At 43.4% G+C, this 23898-nt stretch overlaps 3 protein-coding genes across 10 annotated transcripts in view; all 3 read right to left on the minus strand.

Moving 5' to 3' along the window:
- Positions 1–266: 266 nt before the first annotated feature.
- On the minus strand, positions 267–17841 carry arhgap18 (Rho GTPase activating protein 18). 7 transcript variants are annotated; one of them, XM_056581392.1, is made up of 20 exons: positions 17668–17684; positions 13316–13562; positions 13185–13223; positions 11114–11324; positions 10332–10476; positions 9620–9702; positions 9064–9225; positions 8396–8459; positions 7874–8019; positions 6488–6559; positions 6291–6384; positions 5640–5731; positions 5276–5353; positions 4903–5062; positions 4463–4545; positions 4161–4367; positions 3687–3821; positions 2818–2939; positions 2176–2231; positions 268–1791 (listed from the first exon to the last, which is right to left on the minus strand). In XM_056581392.1, exons 3-20 carry the CDS (start codon positions 13205–13207, stop codon positions 1700–1702), a joined length of 2025 nt encoding a protein of 674 aa, XP_056437367.1. In that variant the 5' UTR covers positions 13208–13223; positions 13316–13562; positions 17668–17684; the 3' UTR covers positions 268–1699. The 7 variants fall into 7 exon arrangements, with proteins under 7 accessions (XP_056437363.1, XP_056437362.1, XP_056437367.1 ...); XM_056581388.1 differs by lacking the exon at positions 13316–13562 and having other exon boundaries at positions 267–1791; positions 17668–17822; XM_056581393.1 differs by lacking the exon at positions 13185–13223.
- Positions 17842–18105: 264 nt separating this feature from the next.
- Positions 18106–22629, minus strand: fkbp6 (FKBP prolyl isomerase 6). 2 transcript variants are annotated; one of them, XM_056581571.1, is made up of 9 exons: positions 22523–22629; positions 21691–21808; positions 21492–21581; positions 20941–21143; positions 20412–20531; positions 19902–20096; positions 19453–19562; positions 18805–18911; positions 18106–18478 (listed from the first exon to the last, which is right to left on the minus strand). In XM_056581571.1, exons 1-8 carry the CDS (start codon positions 22544–22546, stop codon positions 18842–18844), a joined length of 930 nt encoding a protein of 309 aa, XP_056437546.1. In that variant the 5' UTR covers positions 22547–22629; the 3' UTR covers positions 18106–18478; positions 18805–18841. The 2 variants fall into 2 exon arrangements, with proteins under 2 accessions (XP_056437546.1, XP_056437545.1); XM_056581570.1 differs by lacking the exon at positions 22523–22629 and adding an exon at positions 22233–22506.
- A 520-nt stretch (positions 22630–23149) lies between these two features.
- The window catches only part of tmem244 (transmembrane protein 244), a 4074-nt gene continuing 3325 nt past the window's right edge, over positions 23150–23898 (minus strand). Inside the window, exon 6 of the mRNA XM_056581915.1 lies at positions 23150–23696. Within this exon, the coding sequence (XP_056437890.1) occupies positions 23599–23696 (98 nt within the window). The 3' untranslated portion in view covers positions 23150–23598. The remainder of the gene's footprint in view (positions 23697–23898) is intronic.

Consider the following 23898-nt stretch of genomic DNA (forward strand, 5'->3'; position numbering starts at 1 on the left):
ACTTGCAGACTTGTCCACGACACCCAAACACTCTCAAGGGAAGTAGAGAGCGTTTCGAGCATAGACCTATATTCATAGACGCCGCATTCGCCTTTAGATTGTACGTCGACGTCGCCGCCATAGTAAAAAAATACAAAATTACTTTTACATTTCTTAATTATTATTCATTGGTTGATGAGCTAAGTTTATGTATATATGGAGATAGATATAGAGATATACGTGAAGTATGTTACTAATGATGGATAATATCCATAGTAACATGGATTATTTGATCAAATACTTTCATGGGCCCATGGCTATTGGCTTGTGTTCATATTTGAATGTACATGGAGTTTGTACATAATTTCATTTTCTTAAGCGCCCAAGTCAAGACAATACAAACAATACTGGCAATAATTAGTCTACATTATTTATTTACAGAGTTTTAGTGGTCATTTCAGAAGTGGTTATTATACAAATGCATGTCTTTCGATGAAAAAAATATTCACGGTAAAGTTGTGGCAGTCAGTTTAAAAACAACCTAAAATTGGTGACATCTTTACACTTTTTAACAGTATTGATCGACATCAAATTGCACAGAGGAAGGCACACTTTAAGTTAAGCCCTACCACCCATTTTTAAATATCGCCAAAAAATTAATTTGAATGTTTTTACTGAGGACTTCAAATCCCGATCCAACTCAATAAGCCATCTATCAAGTCAACCAGATCAGTCTAGTTTGACATTTTTTCATAAATCATTCAACAATCTTTTATTACTGAGTGCACCATAACATCAATCTTTGTCCTGAACTTGACGTTTTTATTTTGTGTTTCAGAGTGGTTATGTCTACATCCCAAATACGATACTTCGTTCAAATCGTGGTTAATCTTATTATGGGATGAAACTTATTTCATTGAATTTCATCACATTGAAACACTATCACACTGAAACATGTGAAACTGTGAGAACGACATGTCTAACTACAAGTGCTTAGACCACTATCAGAAATGTCTCTTGTAGTCTCATACTAAACCCCCTAGGTCTGTAGATTCTCCCAGTAGTACTGTGATTCTACAGTAGGCTATAGGCCGTTATGTTTGGCAGAAACTGTTGTCATTCGTAGTGGTTCAGAAATGCAGTCACTCGTCTTTCGATTTAATTTAAATCGATTTAACAATGAAGGGGTTTGGTTGATTTTAAATGGTGTGCTTGTTATGAATACAATTTCAACAAATAACAGCCTTAAATCACAATACCTTTGTGATGACGAAACTAATTGCTGTCCTGTGGCCATATTATTATAAAATAATACAGGAAGTATATGGGGTTTTATCAAGTGCTTTTCATACTACTATATAAGGACATGATGCATTCAATAAATCATTGGTATCTAATGAACCATTTTTGTACCCGAAAATAGTGGTCACAGAAGGGTACAATTCATCAAATGAACATGAGGCAAATGGGAACCAAAAAACATATTCACAGACTATGTACACGTTCTAGTCCTAAATGGTGCCTTTTGCCATCAGCAGGGTTCTGTCGGTCTGCACACTTACGTTGCTGCGCCCTCTCTTCCTAGTGCCTAGTCCTAGTCATCTTCCACCCAAAGCCACAACTAGAGAGTACCATTTTACATCTCTATCACAATAAGAGCCTGCTGCACCCCCAAACAGGGCCCAATGAGAGGGTCCAGGAATCAGGTGTGTGGGTCTCATCACCGCTGCACAGTCTTGATGACCCACTCTGCTGCGGGGTTCAGCTGGAAGAGGTCCTTCATGTACGTCGCCTCGTTCAGACACCGCTCCTCTGAGGGACGTTGGGGAGAGAGGGAGGGGCCAGAAGGATGGAGACACAGAGCAGAGATACAATCAGGGTCGACAGGTCAGAAGCTCAAATAAAGCGTAGACTCGCTTATGATCTCTGATATTTGTCGTATTGCATATCCGCCAGATTGCAGTACGTGGTGTTAAAGCTTTTTAGTGTGTTGCACTAAAAAGCTTTAACACCACGACCATAAATAACAGTGATGTTGAAATGTGTCATTCCATGTATTGATAATGCCCAGTTGCCCACATATAGGCTGTACCTATTACACACAATTCCTTTAAACACAGAGAGTTAAGGATAAACCTTATATTTCCAGCTGAGCTGCTGTTTTTCCATCTTATAAGACGATAAGGCTCGACTTACTGAGATTTCCACCAATCTCATAGAGACACAAATTTTCCCGCTTCACAGGCACTGAACTGGAAAGATATCAAAAAGACAGAGAGGACCAATGAGCAAACACAAGAGACAGAGAGAACAAAAGATAATCATTTTGAAGTACAACTCTAAACACTGTAATAGACACGGCAAATATATATTTACAGAAACTGAATTGGACTGCTGCAGGGTTGGGGTTCAAATCAGTTGAATTCTTAATTTCACGTTCAAGCATATACAACATTTGGTTTCTATCAAACTCGGTTCCCCACTGATTACATTCAGGGGCTCACTGTAAGCAGACTGTCATCTCAAAACCGTCTCATTTACAAACACAGCAGGGTTTAGAAGCTAATGCTCAAATTTGGAGCCGTCATGGCCGCCTATTACGGGACCTGATGTTTACGTCAGGGCTCCACAATGTCCATTAGGAATCTTGTGTTTTTGGACGTAAACGTTCCCCCTCTCAACAAAACGACTCAAGCTTAGCATGATGATGACGAAACTCTGTCTCAGTGCCAAATTGGAAACACAGTGATGGAAGTAAAGTGGGGGAGACGTGATTGAGCGTGCGTAGATATATATACATAACTAGTGTGTGTGTGCACGTGAGTGTAAATGTATTACCGTTCCTGGCTCAGGAACCTTGTGAGCACGTCAGCAGCCTGTAACTCTTCTGTGAGCTGGACCGCCATGGAGACTTTGTTGAACTGTGGCGCCTGGACCCGGATAAAACCAACTGAACCCTCCTGGGAGAGACAGAGACATAACCAGAGGGAGAGACAGAGAGAGAGAGAGACAAAGGGAGAGTCAGAGGGAGAGACAGAGACATAACCAGAGGGAGAGAGGGGCGATTAATAACAAACAGCGGAAGAGTCGTGTGGGTGTGAGGCCATAGAGAGATATAAACAGAGACCTGACGACAGGTTTAAACACGGCTAAGTGAACATGAAAGCATCAGTGTCTAGGGGGGCTGTATTCTGATGGGAACCACCCAGAACGTTGTCCTCAGTACCTACAGTACACCGAGACAAACTAAAGAGACCAGGGAGAGCGGGTCTCTCCTTAATTAAGCTTTGGTTTATGCAAAAGGTTTCCAAAACTAGCGAACTGATTGGTGCAGCAATTCGATTTGGCATTCTACTCTTTCATCAGATATTTTATGCATTGGTCTGTTTCTGGTTGAATCAACATGAACCTTAAAATGTCAACTAATGCATCACTATAATTATTGTTCATCTTCTCTCTCTTGTTAGTGGAGTATATACAAAATAAGCAATAAACATGTAACCATTTGATAGCTCAAATGTTGTTTGGGATGGAATCGTCAGGAAATCTCTTTGGTAACAACCACAACTTGTGCACAGGAAGTGATATCAAGTGAAGTGAAAGCCAAGCTCCATCAGATTGTATAAATAAAGTTCACATGTTAGATTAACTCATGACAGCTGCATCCTGGAGGTTGAACGAGTGCATCATTTAATCACAGCCCTCACCTCATTAACGGCCTTCTCGGTAGGTCTGTCGATGGCGATCTTCTTCAGAAGCTTCCTCACCGCCCCCTCCCTGTTCAACTTCTGCTGGTTCTCCGTGTTCTGTTGTCGGACCTGCGTCAGGATGAACTTGGGGATCTAGTGGGGGAGAAGAAAAAGAAGGCAGAGGGAGATTCATTCCTTGCACAGCTCTCTGGGAAGTTAAGTGGGCTAGGCGTGATTATTAACCCCCACCAACCCTCCAGCCTACACATATGCCGTTATCTCCTAGCAGTTCTGCTAGGAGATAACGGCTGTACCCCAATGTATAGTATCGTATAGTGCTCTGTGTTGTCAAATGTTTGTATGCTGTGTCTGACATCTGTATGTCACCCTTTAAATACTACAGCAGGGAGCCCCCTAAAAATAATCGATGACAAATCACATCACAACACAGGTTCACAGTATATCTGACTAACTCCATCAACGGCCTCTTACTGTCCACAGAAGTCTCTGGTATCTGATCAGCTGCCGCACAATATTAGCCGTGCTTGTTGCCATGGAAATCTCCTGCTGTCCGGTAACCTTGGAGCGGTACCCTTTGAACATGAACATGTTGGGCGCCATGACGACGGAGACGTTGTTGAGTGTCATCTTGTTCTGGGCCTGACGGTCGATCACCCGTTGGAAAAACTCCACCAACACCTGAGGTTATAAGAGAAGAAGGTTGGATGCCTATCCAAGGATGAAACGGCTTCAGCAGGTAACCGAGGAAGGAACAGAAACAAAAGTGTGGGTACCTTCAGGGTATCTCGGTTGGTCTCGGGCAGAAGTAGAACCAGCAGGTTTAAGGCATGCAGCTGTTGCTTCCTTGTTGGGAGCTCTGCATGTAAACACACACAAACACACACACACACACACACACACACACAAACGATTCGGTGGTTAAAAACTTCAGACCCAATTTGTGTTTTTGTGAAGTAATGATGTGAAAACTCATTGAACTGCATGAAGCCATACAGGGATGAAGCATGTTACAAGATTATCATCTTTTCTTATCAAATCCGATTTCCTCCAGCAACTAAAGGTCAACCTCTTCAGGTCAATAATAACTTTAGAGGGCCAAGCTTTTCCCTTCCATCAGAAAGAACCACTTCACACGTGTGTTGTGAACCATCGCGGTCGGCGAAGGTCGACTCCATAAAACTGACGCCACAACTGACGCCATTGGTCAACGTACTGTCGACAGCGATGAAGGCGTTGAGGTACTTGACGGTCAGCAGGGGATGAGGAAGATCCCGGATGAACTTCTTCAGAAGGCTAGCGGCATCGTGCTGTTTCAGCTGTTGCCAGGGAAACACGCCTTCGTAGAAACCAGACTCCAGATCCTGGCACACCGACTAGATACGGGGGACAGACAACGACGGATGTGGGCATTCACGTTAGTCGTACGAAGAATAGATCTAATCTTACGGATATGCTATCTAGTTTGATACCCATCTACGATCTACGCTCCAACTGAAGGTGAAAATGCCATGTGAGGTGGGCGAATATATCACATGATGATTAACGTGTGATAAATTACGATGAAAAAGAGTGATAAATGGTCTTACCTTGACTCTAGTGGCCGCTCCGGGGATCCGTAGTAACCCCTCCGTGTTCAGCCCCTCCTCCTCGATATGACTGATTAACTTGGGAGGAAAAGGACACAAAATACAAAGTCAAACCACAGACAGTTCACAGGATTTCTTTCTGCAATTTCTATATATATTTATATTCGTACCACTCTCTAGTTTTAAATCAAGTCTTTTTACTTCATTCTATTTTCTCTAAATGTATTCTGTTCATGCATGTGACACTAATATTGTCTGCATGTTGTGGACTATATTGCGAGGTGGCAAACAAAGGTCCTGTTCCTACGACTTCCACTATGACCGCTGTTTAAAGTGAACCACACCCAGCCCCGTGACCACCCACCCTCTGCAGAATGAGAGGCACCCTGGTCCCAGGCAGCCGCCTCTGGTCCTGATCCAGCAGGGTGGCGAGGGGGACGCCGAAAAGACCGCTCTCTGCAAGAGCATCAGACGGGATCAGAGTTAAGAGCCAGCCAAAGGGAACGGTGCAAAGACATGAAAGACGCGTGCAAAAAGGACACTTTAATAGAAGAGCTGTTCTGATACAGATCTGAACAGTTCTTTTACTAACATATCATATGGACTTGAACCTTGCACGCGTTTTTCATTGGGACCAAAGTAGAGAGTAAACTTGGCCTGGATGAGGTTCTGAAGGGTCTACGGAAACGTTCACCTCGATGTGACCCGGTACGTGCGTTTTGAGGAGGTTAGTTTAGTGGGTCTCAGAGAGAGAGAGAGAGAGAGAGAGAGAGAGAGAGAGAGAGAGAGAGAGAGCGAGAGCGAGAGCGAGAGCGAGAGAGAGAGAGACTTGGGTAATGAAAGACCTCATCTCATCTGTTCCCGCTTATGTCCGTTTAGTCACGCACACTTTTCTTTCTGTGTTTAGCATGCGTGTGTGTTTAAGTATGTGTGTTTAAGCATATACGAGTGTGTGTTTAAGCTTTTATGTGTGTTTAAGTCTGTGTTTGGTGAGGCTGATATGAGGGCTGTTTACCTTTAGCCTTGACTTTAACAGCTTTGTGGGATTTCGGGTCTATCCCACAAGTGTCAAAGAGGGCTGTCATCTCAATAAGCACCAACCGTCGCACCTTGTAGACCATAGATACATACGTTGAAATACATAGGAAATCTTGATGGATGTTCTAATTAATGTTAAGTATACTGGCACACATAATGCTGGTAAGTAATTACCTTTTTCATATCCAGTGAAGAAAGGTCTCCTATTCTGGTCTGGCCCGTCTTATCCTGAATCAACTTGAAGTTCTGAAAAGGGATCAGCAAATCAACATCCTTCAGCAGATACGTTCAAATTCCATTTACCACCCATGGCCACCAGGTGGCGGTAAGGTTCGGCACTGTGACTACCAACCTAACTAACGACTACTAAAGTCCAAACAAACAATACCTCAGGAGCACCTTGCCTACTGACTTAGAGCGTTAACAAATGGAAATTTGCTCATACCTCCCGTGCCCTTAATGTAGGCACTAGATTTGAGTGCCACTGTCATTTTCATATATTTAAAAGCGTATTGTTATCAGCAATTAACTAAGCAGGAAGGACAAATCAACAAATGATTAAATAAAGACTATAATCAAAGGTAATGTGGCAACAACATTCTGGCCAGCGTGGAATATAACCATGCAGCTTATCATGATCTTACGGACTACAGTAAAGGCAAGGGAGACACTCCTCTTTAACATACGATGACTAAAATAACATTCCTGTTGAGGCAAATCATGGAAGCGCTGTATCAGATTCTCCGCTGAGACCTCTGACCAATGGGCTGCGGCCCTACTCTGTGACCCATTAGCACCTCCTGTGATGGTTCTCTCTCCGTGTCTCTGTTCCTCTCGGAGGAGAATACTTTCCTGGTCCTTCCCCAGACTTTATTTTCCTTTCCCCCTCTACTATTGTTTGCAATACAAAGCAGAGGATGCGCTCTCCCGTGATGAAAACCACAGAGACGGCCGACGTGTTTCCGTTGTTGTCATGGCGATGTCACGCTGAAATAGGGCGTGGCACGAGACATAGGGAACAACACAGGAGTTATGTCCTCTTCACTTTCCCAAGTCTCTCTTTTGTGAGTGACCTATCGCTCTTTTTTTGTTGTAGGGCCTCACTTTGTCCTCATTGATGTTGTGATGGCTAACTAATATATCTTCAGTAGTAATCAATAGGTTATAAACGAATCACTCTATAATAATATCAGTACACTCAACTGTTGGATGAGAACCCAGAAGGTAAGAGTATAAATGTGTTGCATATGTTTACATGAAGGCGTCTCTGGGGCGGAGAGAGCTCCTGCCTGAGAGGGCGAGAGTCAGCGCGAGCGAGAGAGAGAGAGAGATAGAGCACGAGAGAGAGAGCACGAGAGAGAGAGAGAGAGAGAGAGAGAGAGAGAGAGCACGAGAGAGAGAGCGCACGAGAGAGAGAGAGCACGAGAGAGAGAGCACGAGAGAGAGAGAGCACGAGAGAGAGAGCACGAGAGAGAGAGAGCGTGCCCGAGAGGGCGAGAGCGAGAGAGAGAGAGCGGGCGAGAGAGAGACAGAGAGACAGAGAGACAGAGAGACACATACCGGTAGTTTGTCATCAGGTGAGTGCAGAGGTTTTGGACTGGACACGACCTTTAACCTTTGACTGTGCTCCTTGTAGTCGAGTGCCTGCTCTGAGAAGGATAACTTGTCATTCCATTCGGTCTCCGTCTCTTCAGAAATGTGCGTTGCTTCACCACACACAGACAGGTGGGAAAACAGACAGATACAGAGGGTCAGAGACATTTACATACAGTATTACAGGTTAATAAACTGCTGGTGTAGCCTTCACTGCAGCTCCCCTATGTTCAATTGTACTTTCTAACCCATTTTTTCCCTCAAGCAAAGAAAAGTGGATAAAGACAGGGATTGAGCCACGGTCGGATTTTGGAGTTTATTGATGGATTTAATAATTTCTCATCATCTCAACATTATTGAAAATAAAAGTGAGAGCTGCAGTTCAAAACAATGCAAATGTTGGAATGCCAAGAAAAATGTCCCGAGTTCAAACTGGGGACATTCAGCCACTGTGTACTTACAGCACTTGTGTATTTACGCTTCACATACCATTAAAAGCCACATCTTTTTCTTGGTTCTCACTCTTCTCTTCCAGAATGGTAGCCTCGTCAACCTGCAACGTACAAGACATGTGAGATTCTCGCACGGCATGTCAATATTTAACAAATTATAACATACAGTACATGTTCAACCATGAGCCAGTTGGCTGCCTCTGAGTTACACATTATCTTGTCTGTCAATTAGTGTACAGACTCTTCTTAACTAGAAGTCAAGGTGACTCTGAAGTTAGCAAAGGCAATACATACAAGTATCCATGTATTCGTCCAAATAACCTTATACCTTCTATACAAGCATATAACAATATCCTTAACATGAATCCAAGCAAAAATATCAAACAAGACCTAAAAATAAAATAAAAATGGTGTATTTGTACATGACGTTTGTATTGCATATGTCTGAAAACACAGAGTAAAACCAAAATGCACTTGTGTGTTATTTCATATGTATGAATGTTATTTCTGCTGTATTTTACCCCATACCCTCAGTCATGCACTGTTAGGCCCAATCCCATTTCTACCCCTTACCACTTCCCCTTGTTTTGAAGGGGTAAGGGTAAGGGGTAAGGGGTAGAAATGGGATTGGGCCTTAATCATCACACGCTTTCCTTAACCACTTTGTCTCTTGAGCCTGCTCTCCACCCACCCCGTCCTACATGCCTTAGTGGGCGCGTGCGTCTCGGGGGCTCTGAAGATGTCCCTGACGTCGGGGGCGTGCTGACGGTTGCGTCGCTTCAGCGTCTGCAGCGAGACCACGCGGCGCTCCACGGCCGCCGCCTGGGCCCGGGTCAGCGTGGACAGGAAGACGGCGCTGTCCTCTTCCTGTCCAGCACAATGTACATTGTTCATTGGTCATTGTTTTAACCAACAGGTGGGATGCTGTTGATTTTGTCGTCACAAGCATTTTCTGCTAAAATCGACCCCTAAGGTGACACCTCAGGTGGGCATGTCCGGCCAGCTGTATGACGGATAGATCGGTGTCCCCTGTGTGTAAGTTGCCCGTGTGTTGGATGTTGCAGACATATCCGTCACGCCGTCTACTTATATTCTCAATTAACAATTTCACATGGTCTGCCAAATTTTCCGCCAGCTGTTAAAAATCGCACACCATCGTTTCAGACTGGATGAGTATATAAAGAGAAACAAATCATGTCATGCATTCAATATGTACACAACCGACACAAGAATGTCAACAAAGTAGCAAGATGATGCACACCTGATCCTGGTCCGGAGTCAGCGAATCATCAAACAGTCCCGTAAGTCCCGCCTCTGCTAGCCACGCCTCTTCCGACTCTCCCTCTGCAGAGGAGGAGACAATTAAATAATAACGGAAAGATACGATTATTACTTTTGTCATCATCCCTATACTTTTAAATACATAAGGATAAGGACATCCTATGCCCAGGAAAGGGAAGGAGGAACTACTGTAAGGGCCGACACACACGCACAGGACGTATAGTGTTTGTGTTGGCGAACAATAGCACTGGTCTAAGGTCCTTCTAAACGGCTAACACTTGGAATCTGGAAGATCAACACTAGTATCCATCAACGCAAGGTACCAGAGCTGTTACGTTTCCTCTCCCTTGCCCTCTTCAACACTCACACACAAGATGGTCACAACATTCTTATTCAACAAGTGTGTGTGTGTCTGTGTGCGTGTGTCTGTGTGTCTATATGTATTTTTGTCTGTGTGTCTGTGTACTTTGATGCCATGGCTTTCAGTCTTGTATCTACTACAGCATAGACACACAGGTACACCAAAATAAACACGCACGCCCGTCGCCCTTAGAAGGAGAGGCATTTGCATTCCCAGGACAAAGTGCAACAAAAGGTTTCGTTATAAAATCAAAACAGTATCTTTACGGCGTAGGTGCAGTGATAAATCAAACGACGAGAAAACAACTCCTGCGCATTTTTCCGCATTGTACCTTCTGGAACTTTCTGCTGGTCGTCCTCTTGGACCTCTCCCCCAGACTCCCCTTTCCCCGTGCCTCCCCCATCACTTCCCCCAGAGCAGGAGATGTTCTCCACCTCCTTCCAGTAGTCGTCCATCGCAAGCTCGCCCAGAGAGTCCTGGAGAACAAAGAGAGACGACACAGAGATGAAGTCCTGGGAACTAGGACTTCAGAGACTAGGAGAGATACGATGAACAGGAGGGAGAGAGAGATAGAGAAAGCATAGCCAATAAACGCACACACACTGACAACATGCTGGGGCCTGTATGGACAGACATGGTATGAAGATACAGAGATAGAGACCCGGACAGAAACACCCACTTCACACACAATTCAAATGCGTCAGGACACCTTTAAAACTCTATGTCAAAGGATGAACTGAGAGGGAAGATATTTTAAGCTCTACAATTCAAGCAAAACTAAGTTCCTCAGACAATAAGCGGACAGAAGCGAAAAAGAAGAACAGTTCTACAAAGCAGACCTTCGAGGCATAAACAGCCACATAGCTGTCCTTCAACCGGAAGGGCCACACTTTTCTTCTCGTATCGTGGTAGCCACTAAAAGTGTACGCGAGGGTGCTTGACCGCCTGTCTCCCTTTTATTAGGGGGATGGAAAAGGTGTGAGGCATGAGGCCTTTACATTCCTCAGCATTGACCCTGATCATAAATCAATCTAATAAGTCTAGCATGAAATAAAACAAGACAAGATAGCACTTTATTAATCCACGTATAAAAAAACAACAACAAACATCCACCTGGGAGTTGCAGCGCTGGTAGGCCGGATGGGAGCCAGGCCGGGGCCTGGGGCTGGCGTCAGACCTGGGGCTGCTGCCGGGATGTGTTTTGGGGTTGCGTGTGCAGACGGGGCTGGCCTGTTGCGACGGAGGTTGGGCGGCACCGCTGGTGGCTTTGAGGCCATGTTCGGACGTGTTGTTCTGTTGCACACTGTAGTGCCCCATCCTGCGGCTGTTGAGGTGGGGGAGGGGGGTGGGAGGACGGGAGAGAGAGAGAGAGAGAGAGAGAGAGAGAGAGAGAGAGAGAGAGAGAGAGAGAGAGAGAGAGAGAGAGAGAGAGAGAGAGAGAGAGAGAGAGAGAGAGAGAGAGAGAGAGAGAGAGAGAGAGAGAGAGAGAGAGAGAGAGAGAGAGAGAGAGAGAGAGAGAGAGAGAGAGAGAGAGAGAGAGAGAGAGAGAGAGAGAGGAGTGGTTAGACTGGACACCTGACACGGCTCAGGTCAGTCAGATGGGACAGAGTAGCTAGCCATTCACACTGTCGCGGGCACGCACGCACACACTAACACACACTGAGAGGGCCGACAATCAAACAGAGAGACCGGCAGACAGCGAAACAGACAAAAAGACAAGATAGGTTTATTAAGAAGTAAGGGACAAGCCCATAAGCACTGACAAAATAAAGAAAGGCATAGACTGTTGCATGGATAGTCCCGAAAAGGTCATCATCGCCACAGAAAGCGAAGCAAACCGAAGCAAAGCGACATGGGATGGCAGACTCAGTTTGCAGTAACTTGACAAACACAGGAAGATCCCAGACTATATTCAGACAGACAGGCCTAGCCCAAGATTTTTATTTCTCTGAATCAACCACGAATAAGTTTAAGCATAAGAATATCATAGCATACAGCGGATTTCCTGCCCTCCGACCTTGATTGCAGTGCTTACATATGCAATATTAGCTTCCCCTTGCCTGGCCACTCTAAAGAGAATTGGTTTCTGGTTAAATGTAAGGGGTTTAAGGATAACATCATTATTCACACCTTTTCTTATCAGGCTCAAGCAGCATGCTGTACTTTTGCCCTCATACTAGTGTGTTGTTCACACGTTCACACGTGCACACACACACACAAAATTCACAATTACGTCAGAACAATTACAAACTTTATGATGCTGGGCGTTTTTTTTTTTGAAAGACGGTAAACAAAAAACACCTGGGTATTGAACATTAACAATTCAGTCTCAACCGTGTTGACTGACGTGACAACGGGCGCCGATGTGTCAATTTCATGTGAACTCCACAGGTGAAAACGACTTAATGAATTCAATGCCATTCAACGGTAACATTTGGGAAGTAAATTGCTATATTAGCAGCTTGCAATAATCATTAAGCCAACAAGTTACTGCTAAGAGTTGCTGATGTGACAGAACTTAACCAGCCCTTTGTGACAGAATATGTGCTAAACACGAGTTACACTGTACAGATTTTTGCTCCTCGACAACAGGGGACACCAGGCAAGAATGTCACACTCAGCACTGTGTCTGTGTGTACTGTCTGTCTGTGTGTGCATGTGTGCGTCCGTCTGTGCGTGTGTGCCTGTGTGTGCGTGTGTCAAGGGGAACTGGGGCATCAGTGGGAGTACTCACACAGTGATTATTTTGAATAACATTCAAAGTCAGCAACCTTTAGTGGCCCTTTGGTGGTTGCACGGAGTAGTCTGTCAGGCGGAATGGCCAACTAATGCCTTTACAGGCATCTTGGGTCAGTTTTCAACCAACTTATAAAACAGAGGGTTGAAAAGGTTTAAAGAATGTAACCATTACCACCAATTGCACAACCAAAATATGTACTTATAAAAGAATAGGTACTTATTCTTTCCTCATGGTAACTAAATTGCTCTCATCACCCAGGTGAGTTCCTCTGTGTGTTTACCTGGCCTCCCACTGGACCCTGTGACGTCACACTAAGGAAGTGTCTGAGGCTTATCTCCACAAACTGAATGGCTGAAACCCGATAGGTCCAAAAGCAACCGTAGCCATAATGAGCCACACTCATTAGTTATCAACCCGTTAGCGGTGTCACTGTGTTCTACTTACCATACAGCTACGTTATAATACATCAAATATGGCAGAGATCTATGCAAGAAAGCAAAGCAAGAGTATAAACAACAGTGTAGTGAGACATAGAGGACACAGAGTGTCAGGGTGCATGAGAGTGTTACACTTACTTTGTAAACAGTGTTCCCAGGGAGATTACAGCAAAAGGTCAGATCTCGTATCGTCGATTTGGATAAAGGAAAATGTAAATCTGTCACGTTGCCCATTTTACAAGAAGATGTCCACTTATAGGGGTCAGATTGTACAATAAAGCTCCCGCTCTCTTCCTGTGTCCCTCTCTCTCTTATGTATTAAAAGGCAAGGGATTCTGCACTTTCACATAGCTCCGCTCTTTCCACCAGTCTCCCGACCTCCTCGCTGTGACAGGAAATGACAACATTACTACGAGACGCCAACATTGCTCATGTAATACTCCTTCCCACTCCAAGTGGGTCAAAGCCTTTTTGAGTCACGTCTGCCCAAACTACATGATTATTTTTCGTCTTCTAGTACAGCTGAATGAGTCATAGGTAAATAAGTGTCCAGGCCCAGTCAGACTAGGCTACTTTACCTACTTTCCGTCATTACACCCGGGGGCCATAGCTACATACCGATGGCAGTAACTTGATATTCATTAACTTGGCATTATCTGGAATGCATTATGAAGCAGGAACTCCTGACCCCAGGCCAAACACCACAGGGAGCCCATTTACACACACACTTTTTGACATCCGTACACACTTCTTAAGCTAGGAAGACATCGCTTGCAACAGGATGACAAGCCATGGGTTGGTAACTCTAGTGCATCACACACACACACACACACACACACACACACACACACACACACACACACACACACACACACACACACACACACACACACACACACACACACACACACACACACACACACACACACACACACACACACGGTTAATCATTTATTCCCAGCGCAAGCTATATATAAAATATGGCTTCAGCTCAGAACTATACAACTGAGCTGAGTAAACAAGCACACAAAACTATTTTTAGACACATAAAGTCTAGAGATCAGGTTACAACATCGATCTATGCGACATGCGTCATTTAGTGGACACTATGAAATTTGACACTGTGTAATTGTGATTACCATTGGACACTCGTGTTTACAGCTCTGAACTTTATGAATGATAGGGCTCAACTGAATTGAGTGAAACGATTGGTCCCTTGACACTGATGATGCTGGATGTGTCCTAGGAAATCCCTTATCTTAGTTTCTGAGGCTAACTGAGTCACGTTTTACTTCCCATGTTTAACTGCCACGCTAAGAATTTGACCCAAGACAGCCTCAGCCAATGATGGCGTAAACCATTAAACAGCAGTCACACACCCCTCGAATTTTATTTTATTTTATTTATTTTTTAAGAAGGTAGACAGAAAGAAAATAGCTGCATCAATACTATATTTGTTCGGGCTTCTCTTAGTATGGTAGAGATCTGTATAAGCAGAACAGTAAATGCCATGAAAAGGAGGTGGGCCACACCTGTGCAGCGGTCATTGCAAGAGAGATTAAAAGAATAAAGCTTTCCATTCTTTGTTCCTTTATCTACACACTTCTCTTATCACCTGCCAAGGGTCGGCAATCAGCGACTACCATTGGTCGCGTGTGATTAAAAACAAGGAGGGAAATGGGCCTAGTCAAATTCATGTGGAAGCTGGTCCCAGGAACAAACCAAGCTACTATTCCCATTTCCTGTAAATTAAATCATTTTAATGTTAAAACTATGTGAAATAAGTAATCAATAGTTTGTTGTTCGTATGAATCAACATTTCTCATTCAAAATTAACTTGTAGAGCAGCCGTGGTAGGGTTGAATCACCACTTGTTGAAAGCCTCAACTTAATGGAGTGTTTTAGGCGTAGAGGGAGAAGTACCACGAGTGTGTGTGCGCAGCGTGCACGTGCATGTGATTCACAAAGAGTGACAAAGAGAGCAAAACAGAGAAAGACTGTCTCACGGATTTCAGCTGGCACCTGTTGATCAGGCTGTGTGAATTCAACACACACACACACACACACACACACACACACACACACACACACACACACACACACACACACACACACACACACACACACACACACACACACACACACGCTGAATGAACAGACAAATGGTGTCTGCCGTCGTGAAAACAACAGATCTTGCAGTGCCCACACGTGCAGCATATCTCTGACGTTTACAAGCTTAAACGCCATAAATGTTGATGTAGCCCATCTTTCTGGAGCCTCTGCCTCAACTGACCAATACCGGACTGAATCCTACAAACAAAATCGTTATGGTATAATCCTCACATGGAGGGGAAAGGGCCTGTCATACAGTTATTCGCTCGAGGCTGTTTGTTACCCAGCATGGACAAGCGCAGGATGTGAACATGCAGCCGTTCCACTCAGGTTCACAGTTAAAGTGCCATAGCTCTGTGAATCCACTTAGCACTGCTGTGTGAGCGAGCGTCCAGCGTTAGACAGATGCTAGGGAACGACGTGGTAACGGCCAAACCGCTTTGGAATGATACCACAGTAAGAGCAATGTTGCTAGGGCAACTGCTGTAATTATTTCTGGAGATGGACCAACGATGAACAGTGACTCATTTGAATGCAGAACTAAATAAAATGAAGTGGTTCGATTTAAACGTTGCGTACCATTCGGTAACAAACAAGGAACAACAAGAGGTGGGTATTCTTTCCGACTGAGCAAGAGGGGAACCAAAAGTTCTCCTTGGGCTACTGTAGTTCCTCTTCCTCTGCCTCCTCCTCCTCCACATGTTAGGCAGGAAGACCACAGTAAGCAGAGGGTTTGGGGGCACTCTACCCATGTCTCTCATGTCCGGTAAGGTGGAAACAATGTGCCACAAAACTAAGCCTTCAAGTCAACCTAGACAGAACAAACACATCCACACAGAGGACATACACAAACTCACACATAGAGGACACACACACACACACACACACACACACACACACACAAAGGCTGGCTGTAATGTGACGCTGTTTTTTGCCAGCAAGCTGGACAGGCCATCTGGAACAAACACGTACACATGGGCGCACACACACACACACACACACACACACACACACACACACACACACACACACACACACACACACACACACACACACACACACACACACACACACACACACACACACACACACACACACCTTATAACATAAATGTAGGTTGGGTGTCTAGTTATTATATATTATCAGAGGTGGCTACCTACAGGCATTAGCTACAAGCAATAGAACAAGGCCAGATTAGCTATCTAAAGCTGTTATTGCACATAAAGGTGGGCTATTCAGTGAGGAAACATGTTCCTGCATGATTCACGTACACACACACACACACACACACACACACACACACACACACACACACACACGTTTCCTTCAATTATGTAAATAATAGTGAAGTGGTATACCCAAAGCTCGCTTTTTGACCTTCGCTCAATTGCTCTTATTATATCACTCCAATAGCCACACGCAGTCACCTTTAGTCAATGAATCACACTGTGGAATATGATAGGCATGCGTTTTTTCCGTTTAGTTTCACGGGAAGTTTCGGAGATTGGACACTTGCAGACACACTTCTATGTACCGTACCTCGGATGCATTGGGTCGGGGTCCGCTGCAATTATTCCGCTTTTCGGCAGTAGTTCGGTGTTGCTATGGTAACCCGTCAAAACCACTCCCTGGGACTCCTGCTGCTGACGACTCATATTCAATTTTCTTTATCTTCTTCCTCTTGTTTTTTTTTCTCTATTCGTATGCTGTCATTGCACACCCAATCACCAGTGTGCGGCTGACCTGATCTTTTTCCGCTCACTATCTATCTATGCATTCTGGTGAACTGTGTTGTGACCGATTCATTTTGAAAACAATGAACGCCGCCTATCTCCCTCCAGTGTCCCTCTCTTCTTTGCCACTTTTTCCTGAACACAAGTCATGGCTGGACAGAGTCGGCCGTGCTGATAAAATAGCGCACTGGGATAGGCTGAACAAACTACTGGTAACGGAGAGGGTGTGCACACGAGCCATGGGATTACAGTGGATTGTGGCGCCCCCTGCTGCTTTGTTAAAGCGACATTATCCCACAAATAATGGCATATGGGAATGTGATAATAAAGGGATATTATATTTTAAAATATACATCTATACAATATTATACCGGGTACCAGCTTAGAATACCAAGTTACATTTTTGTAAGAAATATGGCAACAATCGTTCTTTAACACGGCATTTCATTGTTAGTTATATTTAAGGTACTAGAGTTTCGGAGGAATTTAGGAATGAATAACGAGGAATTCATTCGTTATTCATACAAGTTTAAAACACTACCCAATTCACCACCAAACCTCTACTACACGTCACACCGGTGCCGAAATCCAACGCAGAAACATATGTTCATCATTACATGCCATCACAAAACGTGGAGGTTTTACCTGAGGTGAAGGTAGTAAGCAAGCCTAGAAACCATTGTGATGAAAGATCCCTCCAAGAAGCGAGTCAACGCTGCACATCACACTGACCATGCATGCAGAGCAATACTGAAACAGGTTGACACACTACTGACAAGAGGATTGGATCAGTCAGAGGCAATCTCTTTTCCACCCTCCCCCCTCCTCTCCCTTAATCATCAAGCCTTCCCTGCTCCTTTGCGGTTTTCACTTACAATCAATATGTGACACACCCCCCCGAGTAAGTTAGGTGACTTCGCTACATGACATCACTTTGATTAGCTAATGTTCCAAAAATGTCGGACTTGTATTGAATAACTCTGGATATTCATGTATATGTAGGGCTTTGTGGTCAAGAATCTCAAGCTTGTGGGAAACTGATTGATATTCACCGTTTAGTTTTTTCACCAAGATGGCAATAAAAGAGCATTAAGAAGGAATAAAACAATGTTTAAGTGCACACATATTTTTTATTACATAACAGACCTCAAACACAAACCTCTTTCATACTTTGGCAGATCACAAAAACCCAACTTGACAAAGAGAACAAAGAAATAAATGTACCAAAGGCGTCTGCGTTTTTATATCGCCCTGCCTGGCTTTTGAAACAATCAGGGTAACAAATGGTGTACATAACGCCCGTAGACGTCAACGTCTCTCCACAGCGTTGCTCCGTTTAGGCCAAATAACAGCAGAAAATGACACTTTGAGAGATAAAAGAGCTAGAGTATTTCTATGGTCCGTCATGCTGGACTGGTGAAAGCCGGCCCCTGGTTCATTGTATATCGCTCACCCTCTGAAAGACAAATTATTAGTGTTTAAAACTTTCACTCAATTTCCTCAACCGATCCTCTGATTCCTCCATGCAACCTACTTCTGCCTGTCTGTCTGTCTGTCTGTCTGTCTGTCTGTCTGTCTGTCTGACTGACTGGTCTTTTAGAAAGATTATGAAATTGAAAACTATCAAGGATCATCATAAATGAACATCTTACACACATTTTCTTCGCAACAAAAAGGGTTTTCAATCCATCTATGTACAACAAAGGGTATCCCTACGATACAAATCCAAATAAACCAATTGTTTTCTAAGCAGTAATTTGTTCATGCTGGACACCGTCCTACCGGGTGATCATCACTCTGTTGGTCCTTGGTGCTTCATTCAGGTCCTCAATGCTTGAAACATCCTGGAGTACACCTCTGTTTGCTGATCCAAGCCCTTTTTATAGCATCTGCAAGAAATAGATCCATTTTGTTAGACCTAAATTAACGATAAAAAAAAAGATTTGTGAAAAGTGCATGTTTTTGGCAACATTCCATTTGTAGAAGCATTTGAAGAGCGTGAACGTTTGGCTATTTTAAATGTCTGTATACATGGTTTTCCACATTACAACAACCAGTAGGAACAACATAGTGAACAAGTTTGTTTGACCAGCCTATGTTGAACAACATTTAAATGAATCCACACCTCCAGAAAGAACCTATAACTGTGGCTATTTGCTCATTATAAAAAATGTTATTGGTTTTTCTTTCAGAGTCCACAACAGCAAAGGCAAACATTCTCTTAAGGCTTGGAAATAACCAGCTAAAACAATTAATGTGTGACACTTAAATCAACTACCATAAGTTAGCTACTGTACAACCTGTATACTCATGCACTATGGAGCAATAGTTACAGGTATTACTTCCTTATTCTTCCCATGCTACACATTTAAGAGGAGATCAATTGGCCTGATGTTAGGAACTGAAAGGGGGAGTCAACAACCTACTTACATGGCCGCCTTCATCAGCAGGCCGTTAATGTCACAGTCAAAGGGCTTCTTAGCTTGAGCCATGATGAGGACATTATGGGCTTCCTCGTACTCATGCTTGTCCATGTAGGCCTGAGAAAAAAAATACAAATGGCCATGGCAAAATCATACAGGACTACTTCATGGTATTACATTCATGCCATGTTAAAATGCAACCATCATCACCTCATCAGGTGCTTTAAAGAGACAATGGTTTGTCGGTATGTACACTGCTCTGTGTGACCCAGGAAAGTACATAGAAAGGACCATCCGCCTAGAACTAACTCTTTCTATGACTGGCTCTATTCTCAACCAAAACTATTGATTTCCCATGGCTGCTCACAGTAATCAATTTAGAAATGACAAGGAAACAGCAATAGGTCACCATTGTTCCAGTAATTGCAATCTTACAATAAGAAAGCGTTGTCCTACCTGCCCACTGCGGAACAGGGCTTTGGTGTTGTGGGGATCTATCTCCAGGGCCCGGTTTGTATACTTCAGAGCTTTCTGAGGACTCTCGAGACGGAGCTCGGTCAGAGCCAGGTTCAGGTAGACGGGCAGCAGCAAGGCCTTCACCTCCTTCTCGTCCACCTTCTGCGTCAGCCTGGTCATCAGCGCTGCCATCGCCTAGGGGCGAGCCAAGGGGTTGAGGAGGCTGCATCACGCGTCATAACTCACTTTTTCCTGACTACATTACCCCTTAAGGAAACATATGTATATGCCCGAGAACAATCGTCTATCAATGATCATTTCCTCCTCTTAGCTCAATAGCATATTCATGAATTGGACTGAACTTAAACAGGCAGAACGAATGACATTTTGTCAATAGTATGAACAATATAATTGGAAAAGCAAACAAGACAAAAAAGTGGAAGAAAATAATTTGCCAAATACATTACAAATATTTGAAGGACTAATCGGATGTATTCGGCTAGCTTCTACCTGTTTATAGCGGTCTTTAGCGCCGTCATGGCGACCCTGTTTGAAAGAGCGGTTGCCCAAGTTGCGAAGCGTATTCACCACATTGCTGAGTAGTGAAAGAGGAAGGGAATTCTGGGCATCCTAGGAAGGGGAAGGCGCAAGATGTGGTTAGAACCAACCGACGATGAGATATATGGAGGAGGTTTCACTACACAAGCTCTCGAGTCATCTTTGTTTACAGAAGTTATGAAGAGTTCTTCATAGGACGAGGAGTGGCAGTTTGGGAGGTCAATGGACCAGAATTAGTTGTCAAGATTCAAATCAAGATGAATCAACAATTTATAGTAATATTTATCATAGTTAATCCAGCGGTGAAGGGAATTTAAGACTATGGGAAATTATGGAAAAGAGTTTAAAGATCATATTGTCCAGTTCACCGATTCTTTTTTAACAGAGCAATCATACAAATTGGCAAGACAGCAGAAAACGATACACCGATAGTGTGCTTGACACTTTAGAAAAAAAAAGAGCATATTTTAAGTCCACACACCGGCTCCAGAGCGAGGAAATCTTTGGCCTGGGCGGAATCGAAGAATTCCATCACCTGGACCTCGTACAGAATTTGGGCGGCGGGAGGGATGAGAGGGGGGCAACCCATCTCCCCGAAGGCAAATTGTGGCTGGAGGAGGAAGCGGGAGAACTCCCCCTTCTTCATGGTCAATAGACCCAGCTCCAAGCCAGCCAGGGTGACGTCTGGAAGAGATGATATATAGCAGCTACTATACGGAAGTGGATGAGAGGGTTGTTGGCCTTCCCATATGTGCTACCTGTAGGCATCCTTGATGCAGATGACAAGTTACCTTCTGCTTAATGACATAGAGCTGACGTCATATTAAGTCGCTTTGGTTAAATTAATTTTCTAAACAGTAAATACCATCAGTACTATCATTTAGACTTCAGGTGGGCGGTCCCTTCAACCACAGTGAAGACAACGACAGGAGGATAGTATATAGTATTGCATGGTAGAGCAATATCGTGTCTAATTCTATGACATTAGTTGGAATGTGCTTATCCCGAAGCCACTTGAAGGCAATGACCGACCTCGCCCTAGCGTCATCAGCCGTGGGTACTTGACGTTGCTGTTGGTATCAAAGGGCTGGTCCGCATACTCCAGAAATGCTGAGTAACGGACTGTACAGAAAGAAGACACTTTAATTACATTAAAAGCCCAGAATGTGATGATGACATCATTCCCTTCAGAAAGCCAAGCGAGCATGCGTGTTTGTGTGTGTATAAATACTCAATACTGAAGCTTCTCTGGGTATAGGTGGGCCTTCTCCAGGTTGAACCACTTCTTTGCGAATCCCTCCATCATCCATGATATCCTCCATTCGCAGAGCCAAGCAACCAAAGGGTCCCTGAATCCCCCCATATAAACATTACCGCATTAAAGAATTCTGACTGCATATCCACTGCCCACTGCTCAATAGTCAAAACTCTAGGCACTTAATCTGAACGTTTTTACAACATACTACAGTGAACGTGAAGTTGACGTCGCACCGTGTTGAGCACTATCTATGGTGAACGCGCCATGATTAGAGGATCTACGAGTACGATGACCTTTCTTGAATAAAACGTGCAATAAATCACATTCCATTTTGTTGTTAAAAAAAAAAACTTAATGAAAGAGCATATGTATATATATATATACATATATATATATAAATATAGGGTTATATATATATTGTTGTATTCGTTGTTACTACTTTCGCGTTACCTTTGACAGCAAGCATTAGCATTTAACAAGCTAATAGTGAATAGCGTTGTGAGTTTGAAAGTTACCTCGGTGGTTGTATTTCGCTGATTAAGGTTGGCCGAATGCATTGTTATGTTTTGATCCGCTAAGCTACTACCTTCCTGAAGTTGCTGTGGGTCTTTGTAGCGAAAGGTTTATTACCGGGAGGGGACCTTACTTTACACGTGCGTGTTCGAGTGTTTCATTATCAGGAAAGACGAAAACAGAGTAGGCTACGTCACGTGAAAATACGTCCGAAAGTGCGTATTGGCGAATTTTTTGCTGAATTTAATTAGTAATTTAGTTAAGCAATTTTATAATTTGATAAATAGCTTACAATTGTTTTTTCTTGCAAGACCATATGTGCATGATTGCATTGTGACACAGAGGGCCTTGATCACATAATTTGTCAGCACCAAGGACAGTCACAACGCAGCGCAGGCGCAGTTAAATACAGGTGCTGAGGGTACAAGCCTTCTCCGTTGTCCAACTTTCACGACAGAACGATTTCCTATAATTGTTTAATAGCCTACCTTCAAATTATAGTGATTAGTGTTTACAAATAGCATTTGTTGCGATGCCAATGGCATGACTTGTCTATGTTATTTAACAACCGTATGTATGTTAGACCCTACAGGTTGACCCAACGCATCACACATTCATCCAATTTAAGCCAGCTTTACCTGCTTCTTAAATATACTTACGGACACACACACACACGCAAGCACGCACGCACGTACGCACGCACACACACGCACGTGAAGGGCATGTTCTCCAATAATCACAAAATCAATATTGCTCGAAGTATTTAATCTGCAACATTTTTTGTACTGATATAATATAACCTTAACAGTAAACAGTAACACAAACCATCCAAGTTTAACATACATGATAATGTATTCCTAATTTTGCCAAATACAGAAAATTGATGTAGATAAACTCAGAATACTGTTGTTGATTGGAAAATAAATTAATTTTGTATTATATTTGTATTTTGTATAGTCTATGCATTGCCTAGACTATTAATTAGACAGAATAGGAATTAAGATATTAAGCAATAGTTTATGAAGTTTTTGTGAAAGGTATTGTGCAATGTTTGAGCTGTCAATTGAGAACTAGTCAGTAATATTTGAATACAAAATATACAAAATAATATTTTAAGCTGTACAGTTTGGTTGAACAACTCTCTTTGATCTGTATCTACATCATTTATCTACATAATATGTACATAAAAGTAACACATGACTCGTGAGACTAAACCTTGTTTACAAAACGTACAGTTCTTGACTTTACCTGCAAAGTCTTACTCGGTTGGTTAGCAGACAATTCTGAATTAATGTCAACCAATTCCTGCGGTGAATGAGATATTAATTAAAAACTTATTTTTTATTGTCCATGAATATCTTTCACAGATTAAAAGTTTAGCAGCTCTTCTGGATGAACAAAGTTACTTCTGAAGAGTCGGTATGCTAGGAGCTGTCCCCCAAATATCATCATCACCAAGCCTGAACCTGAGAAACGATGACAGATAGTGAGTGACGAGAGAGGCAGACAGAGGCAGAGACAAAGAGAAGAGACACAGGCAGAGAAAGAGACCAACAGAAAGAAAGAAGCAGTCATAGAGACAGACAGAGAGAGAGCTAGAGAGACATAGAGAGAGACAGAGGCACGGACAAAGAGAGAGACAGGGAGAGAGACAGAGATATAGAGAGA

This window comes from Gadus chalcogrammus, chromosome 21 (genome assembly GCF_026213295.1).
Source record: "Gadus chalcogrammus isolate NIFS_2021 chromosome 21, NIFS_Gcha_1.0, whole genome shotgun sequence".
NCBI classification, from domain to species: domain Eukaryota; kingdom Metazoa; phylum Chordata; class Actinopteri; order Gadiformes; family Gadidae; genus Gadus; species Gadus chalcogrammus.

Bases quoted from the DNA above. Each gene is read 5' to 3' on its own strand.
- arhgap18 (XM_056581386.1), bottom strand. From the start codon at position 16,944: ATGAGTCGTCAGCAGCAGGAGTCCCAGGGAGTGGTTTTGACGGGTTAC. The intron at 6,560-7,873 runs GTATGTGTCTCT...ATCCCTTTTCAG, and splicing joins CACCTGATGACAAACTACCG to AACTTCAAGTTGATTCAGGA. The intron at 4,546-4,902 runs GTACGTTGACCA...GTTTACATGCAG, and splicing joins CGCCTTCATCGCTGTCGACA to AGCTCCCAACAAGGAAGCAA.
- fkbp6 (XM_056581570.1), bottom strand. From the start codon at position 22,274: ATGCATTCGGCCAACCTTAATCAGCGAAATACAACCACCGAG. The intron at 21,582-21,690 runs GTATTTATACAC...CTTTCTGTACAG, and splicing joins CAGAGAAGCTTCAGTATTGA to TCCGTTACTCAGCATTTCTG. The intron at 21,144-21,491 runs GTCGGTCATTGC...CATCTCTTCCAG, and splicing joins GCTGATGACGCTAGGGCGAG to ACGTCACCCTGGCTGGCTTG.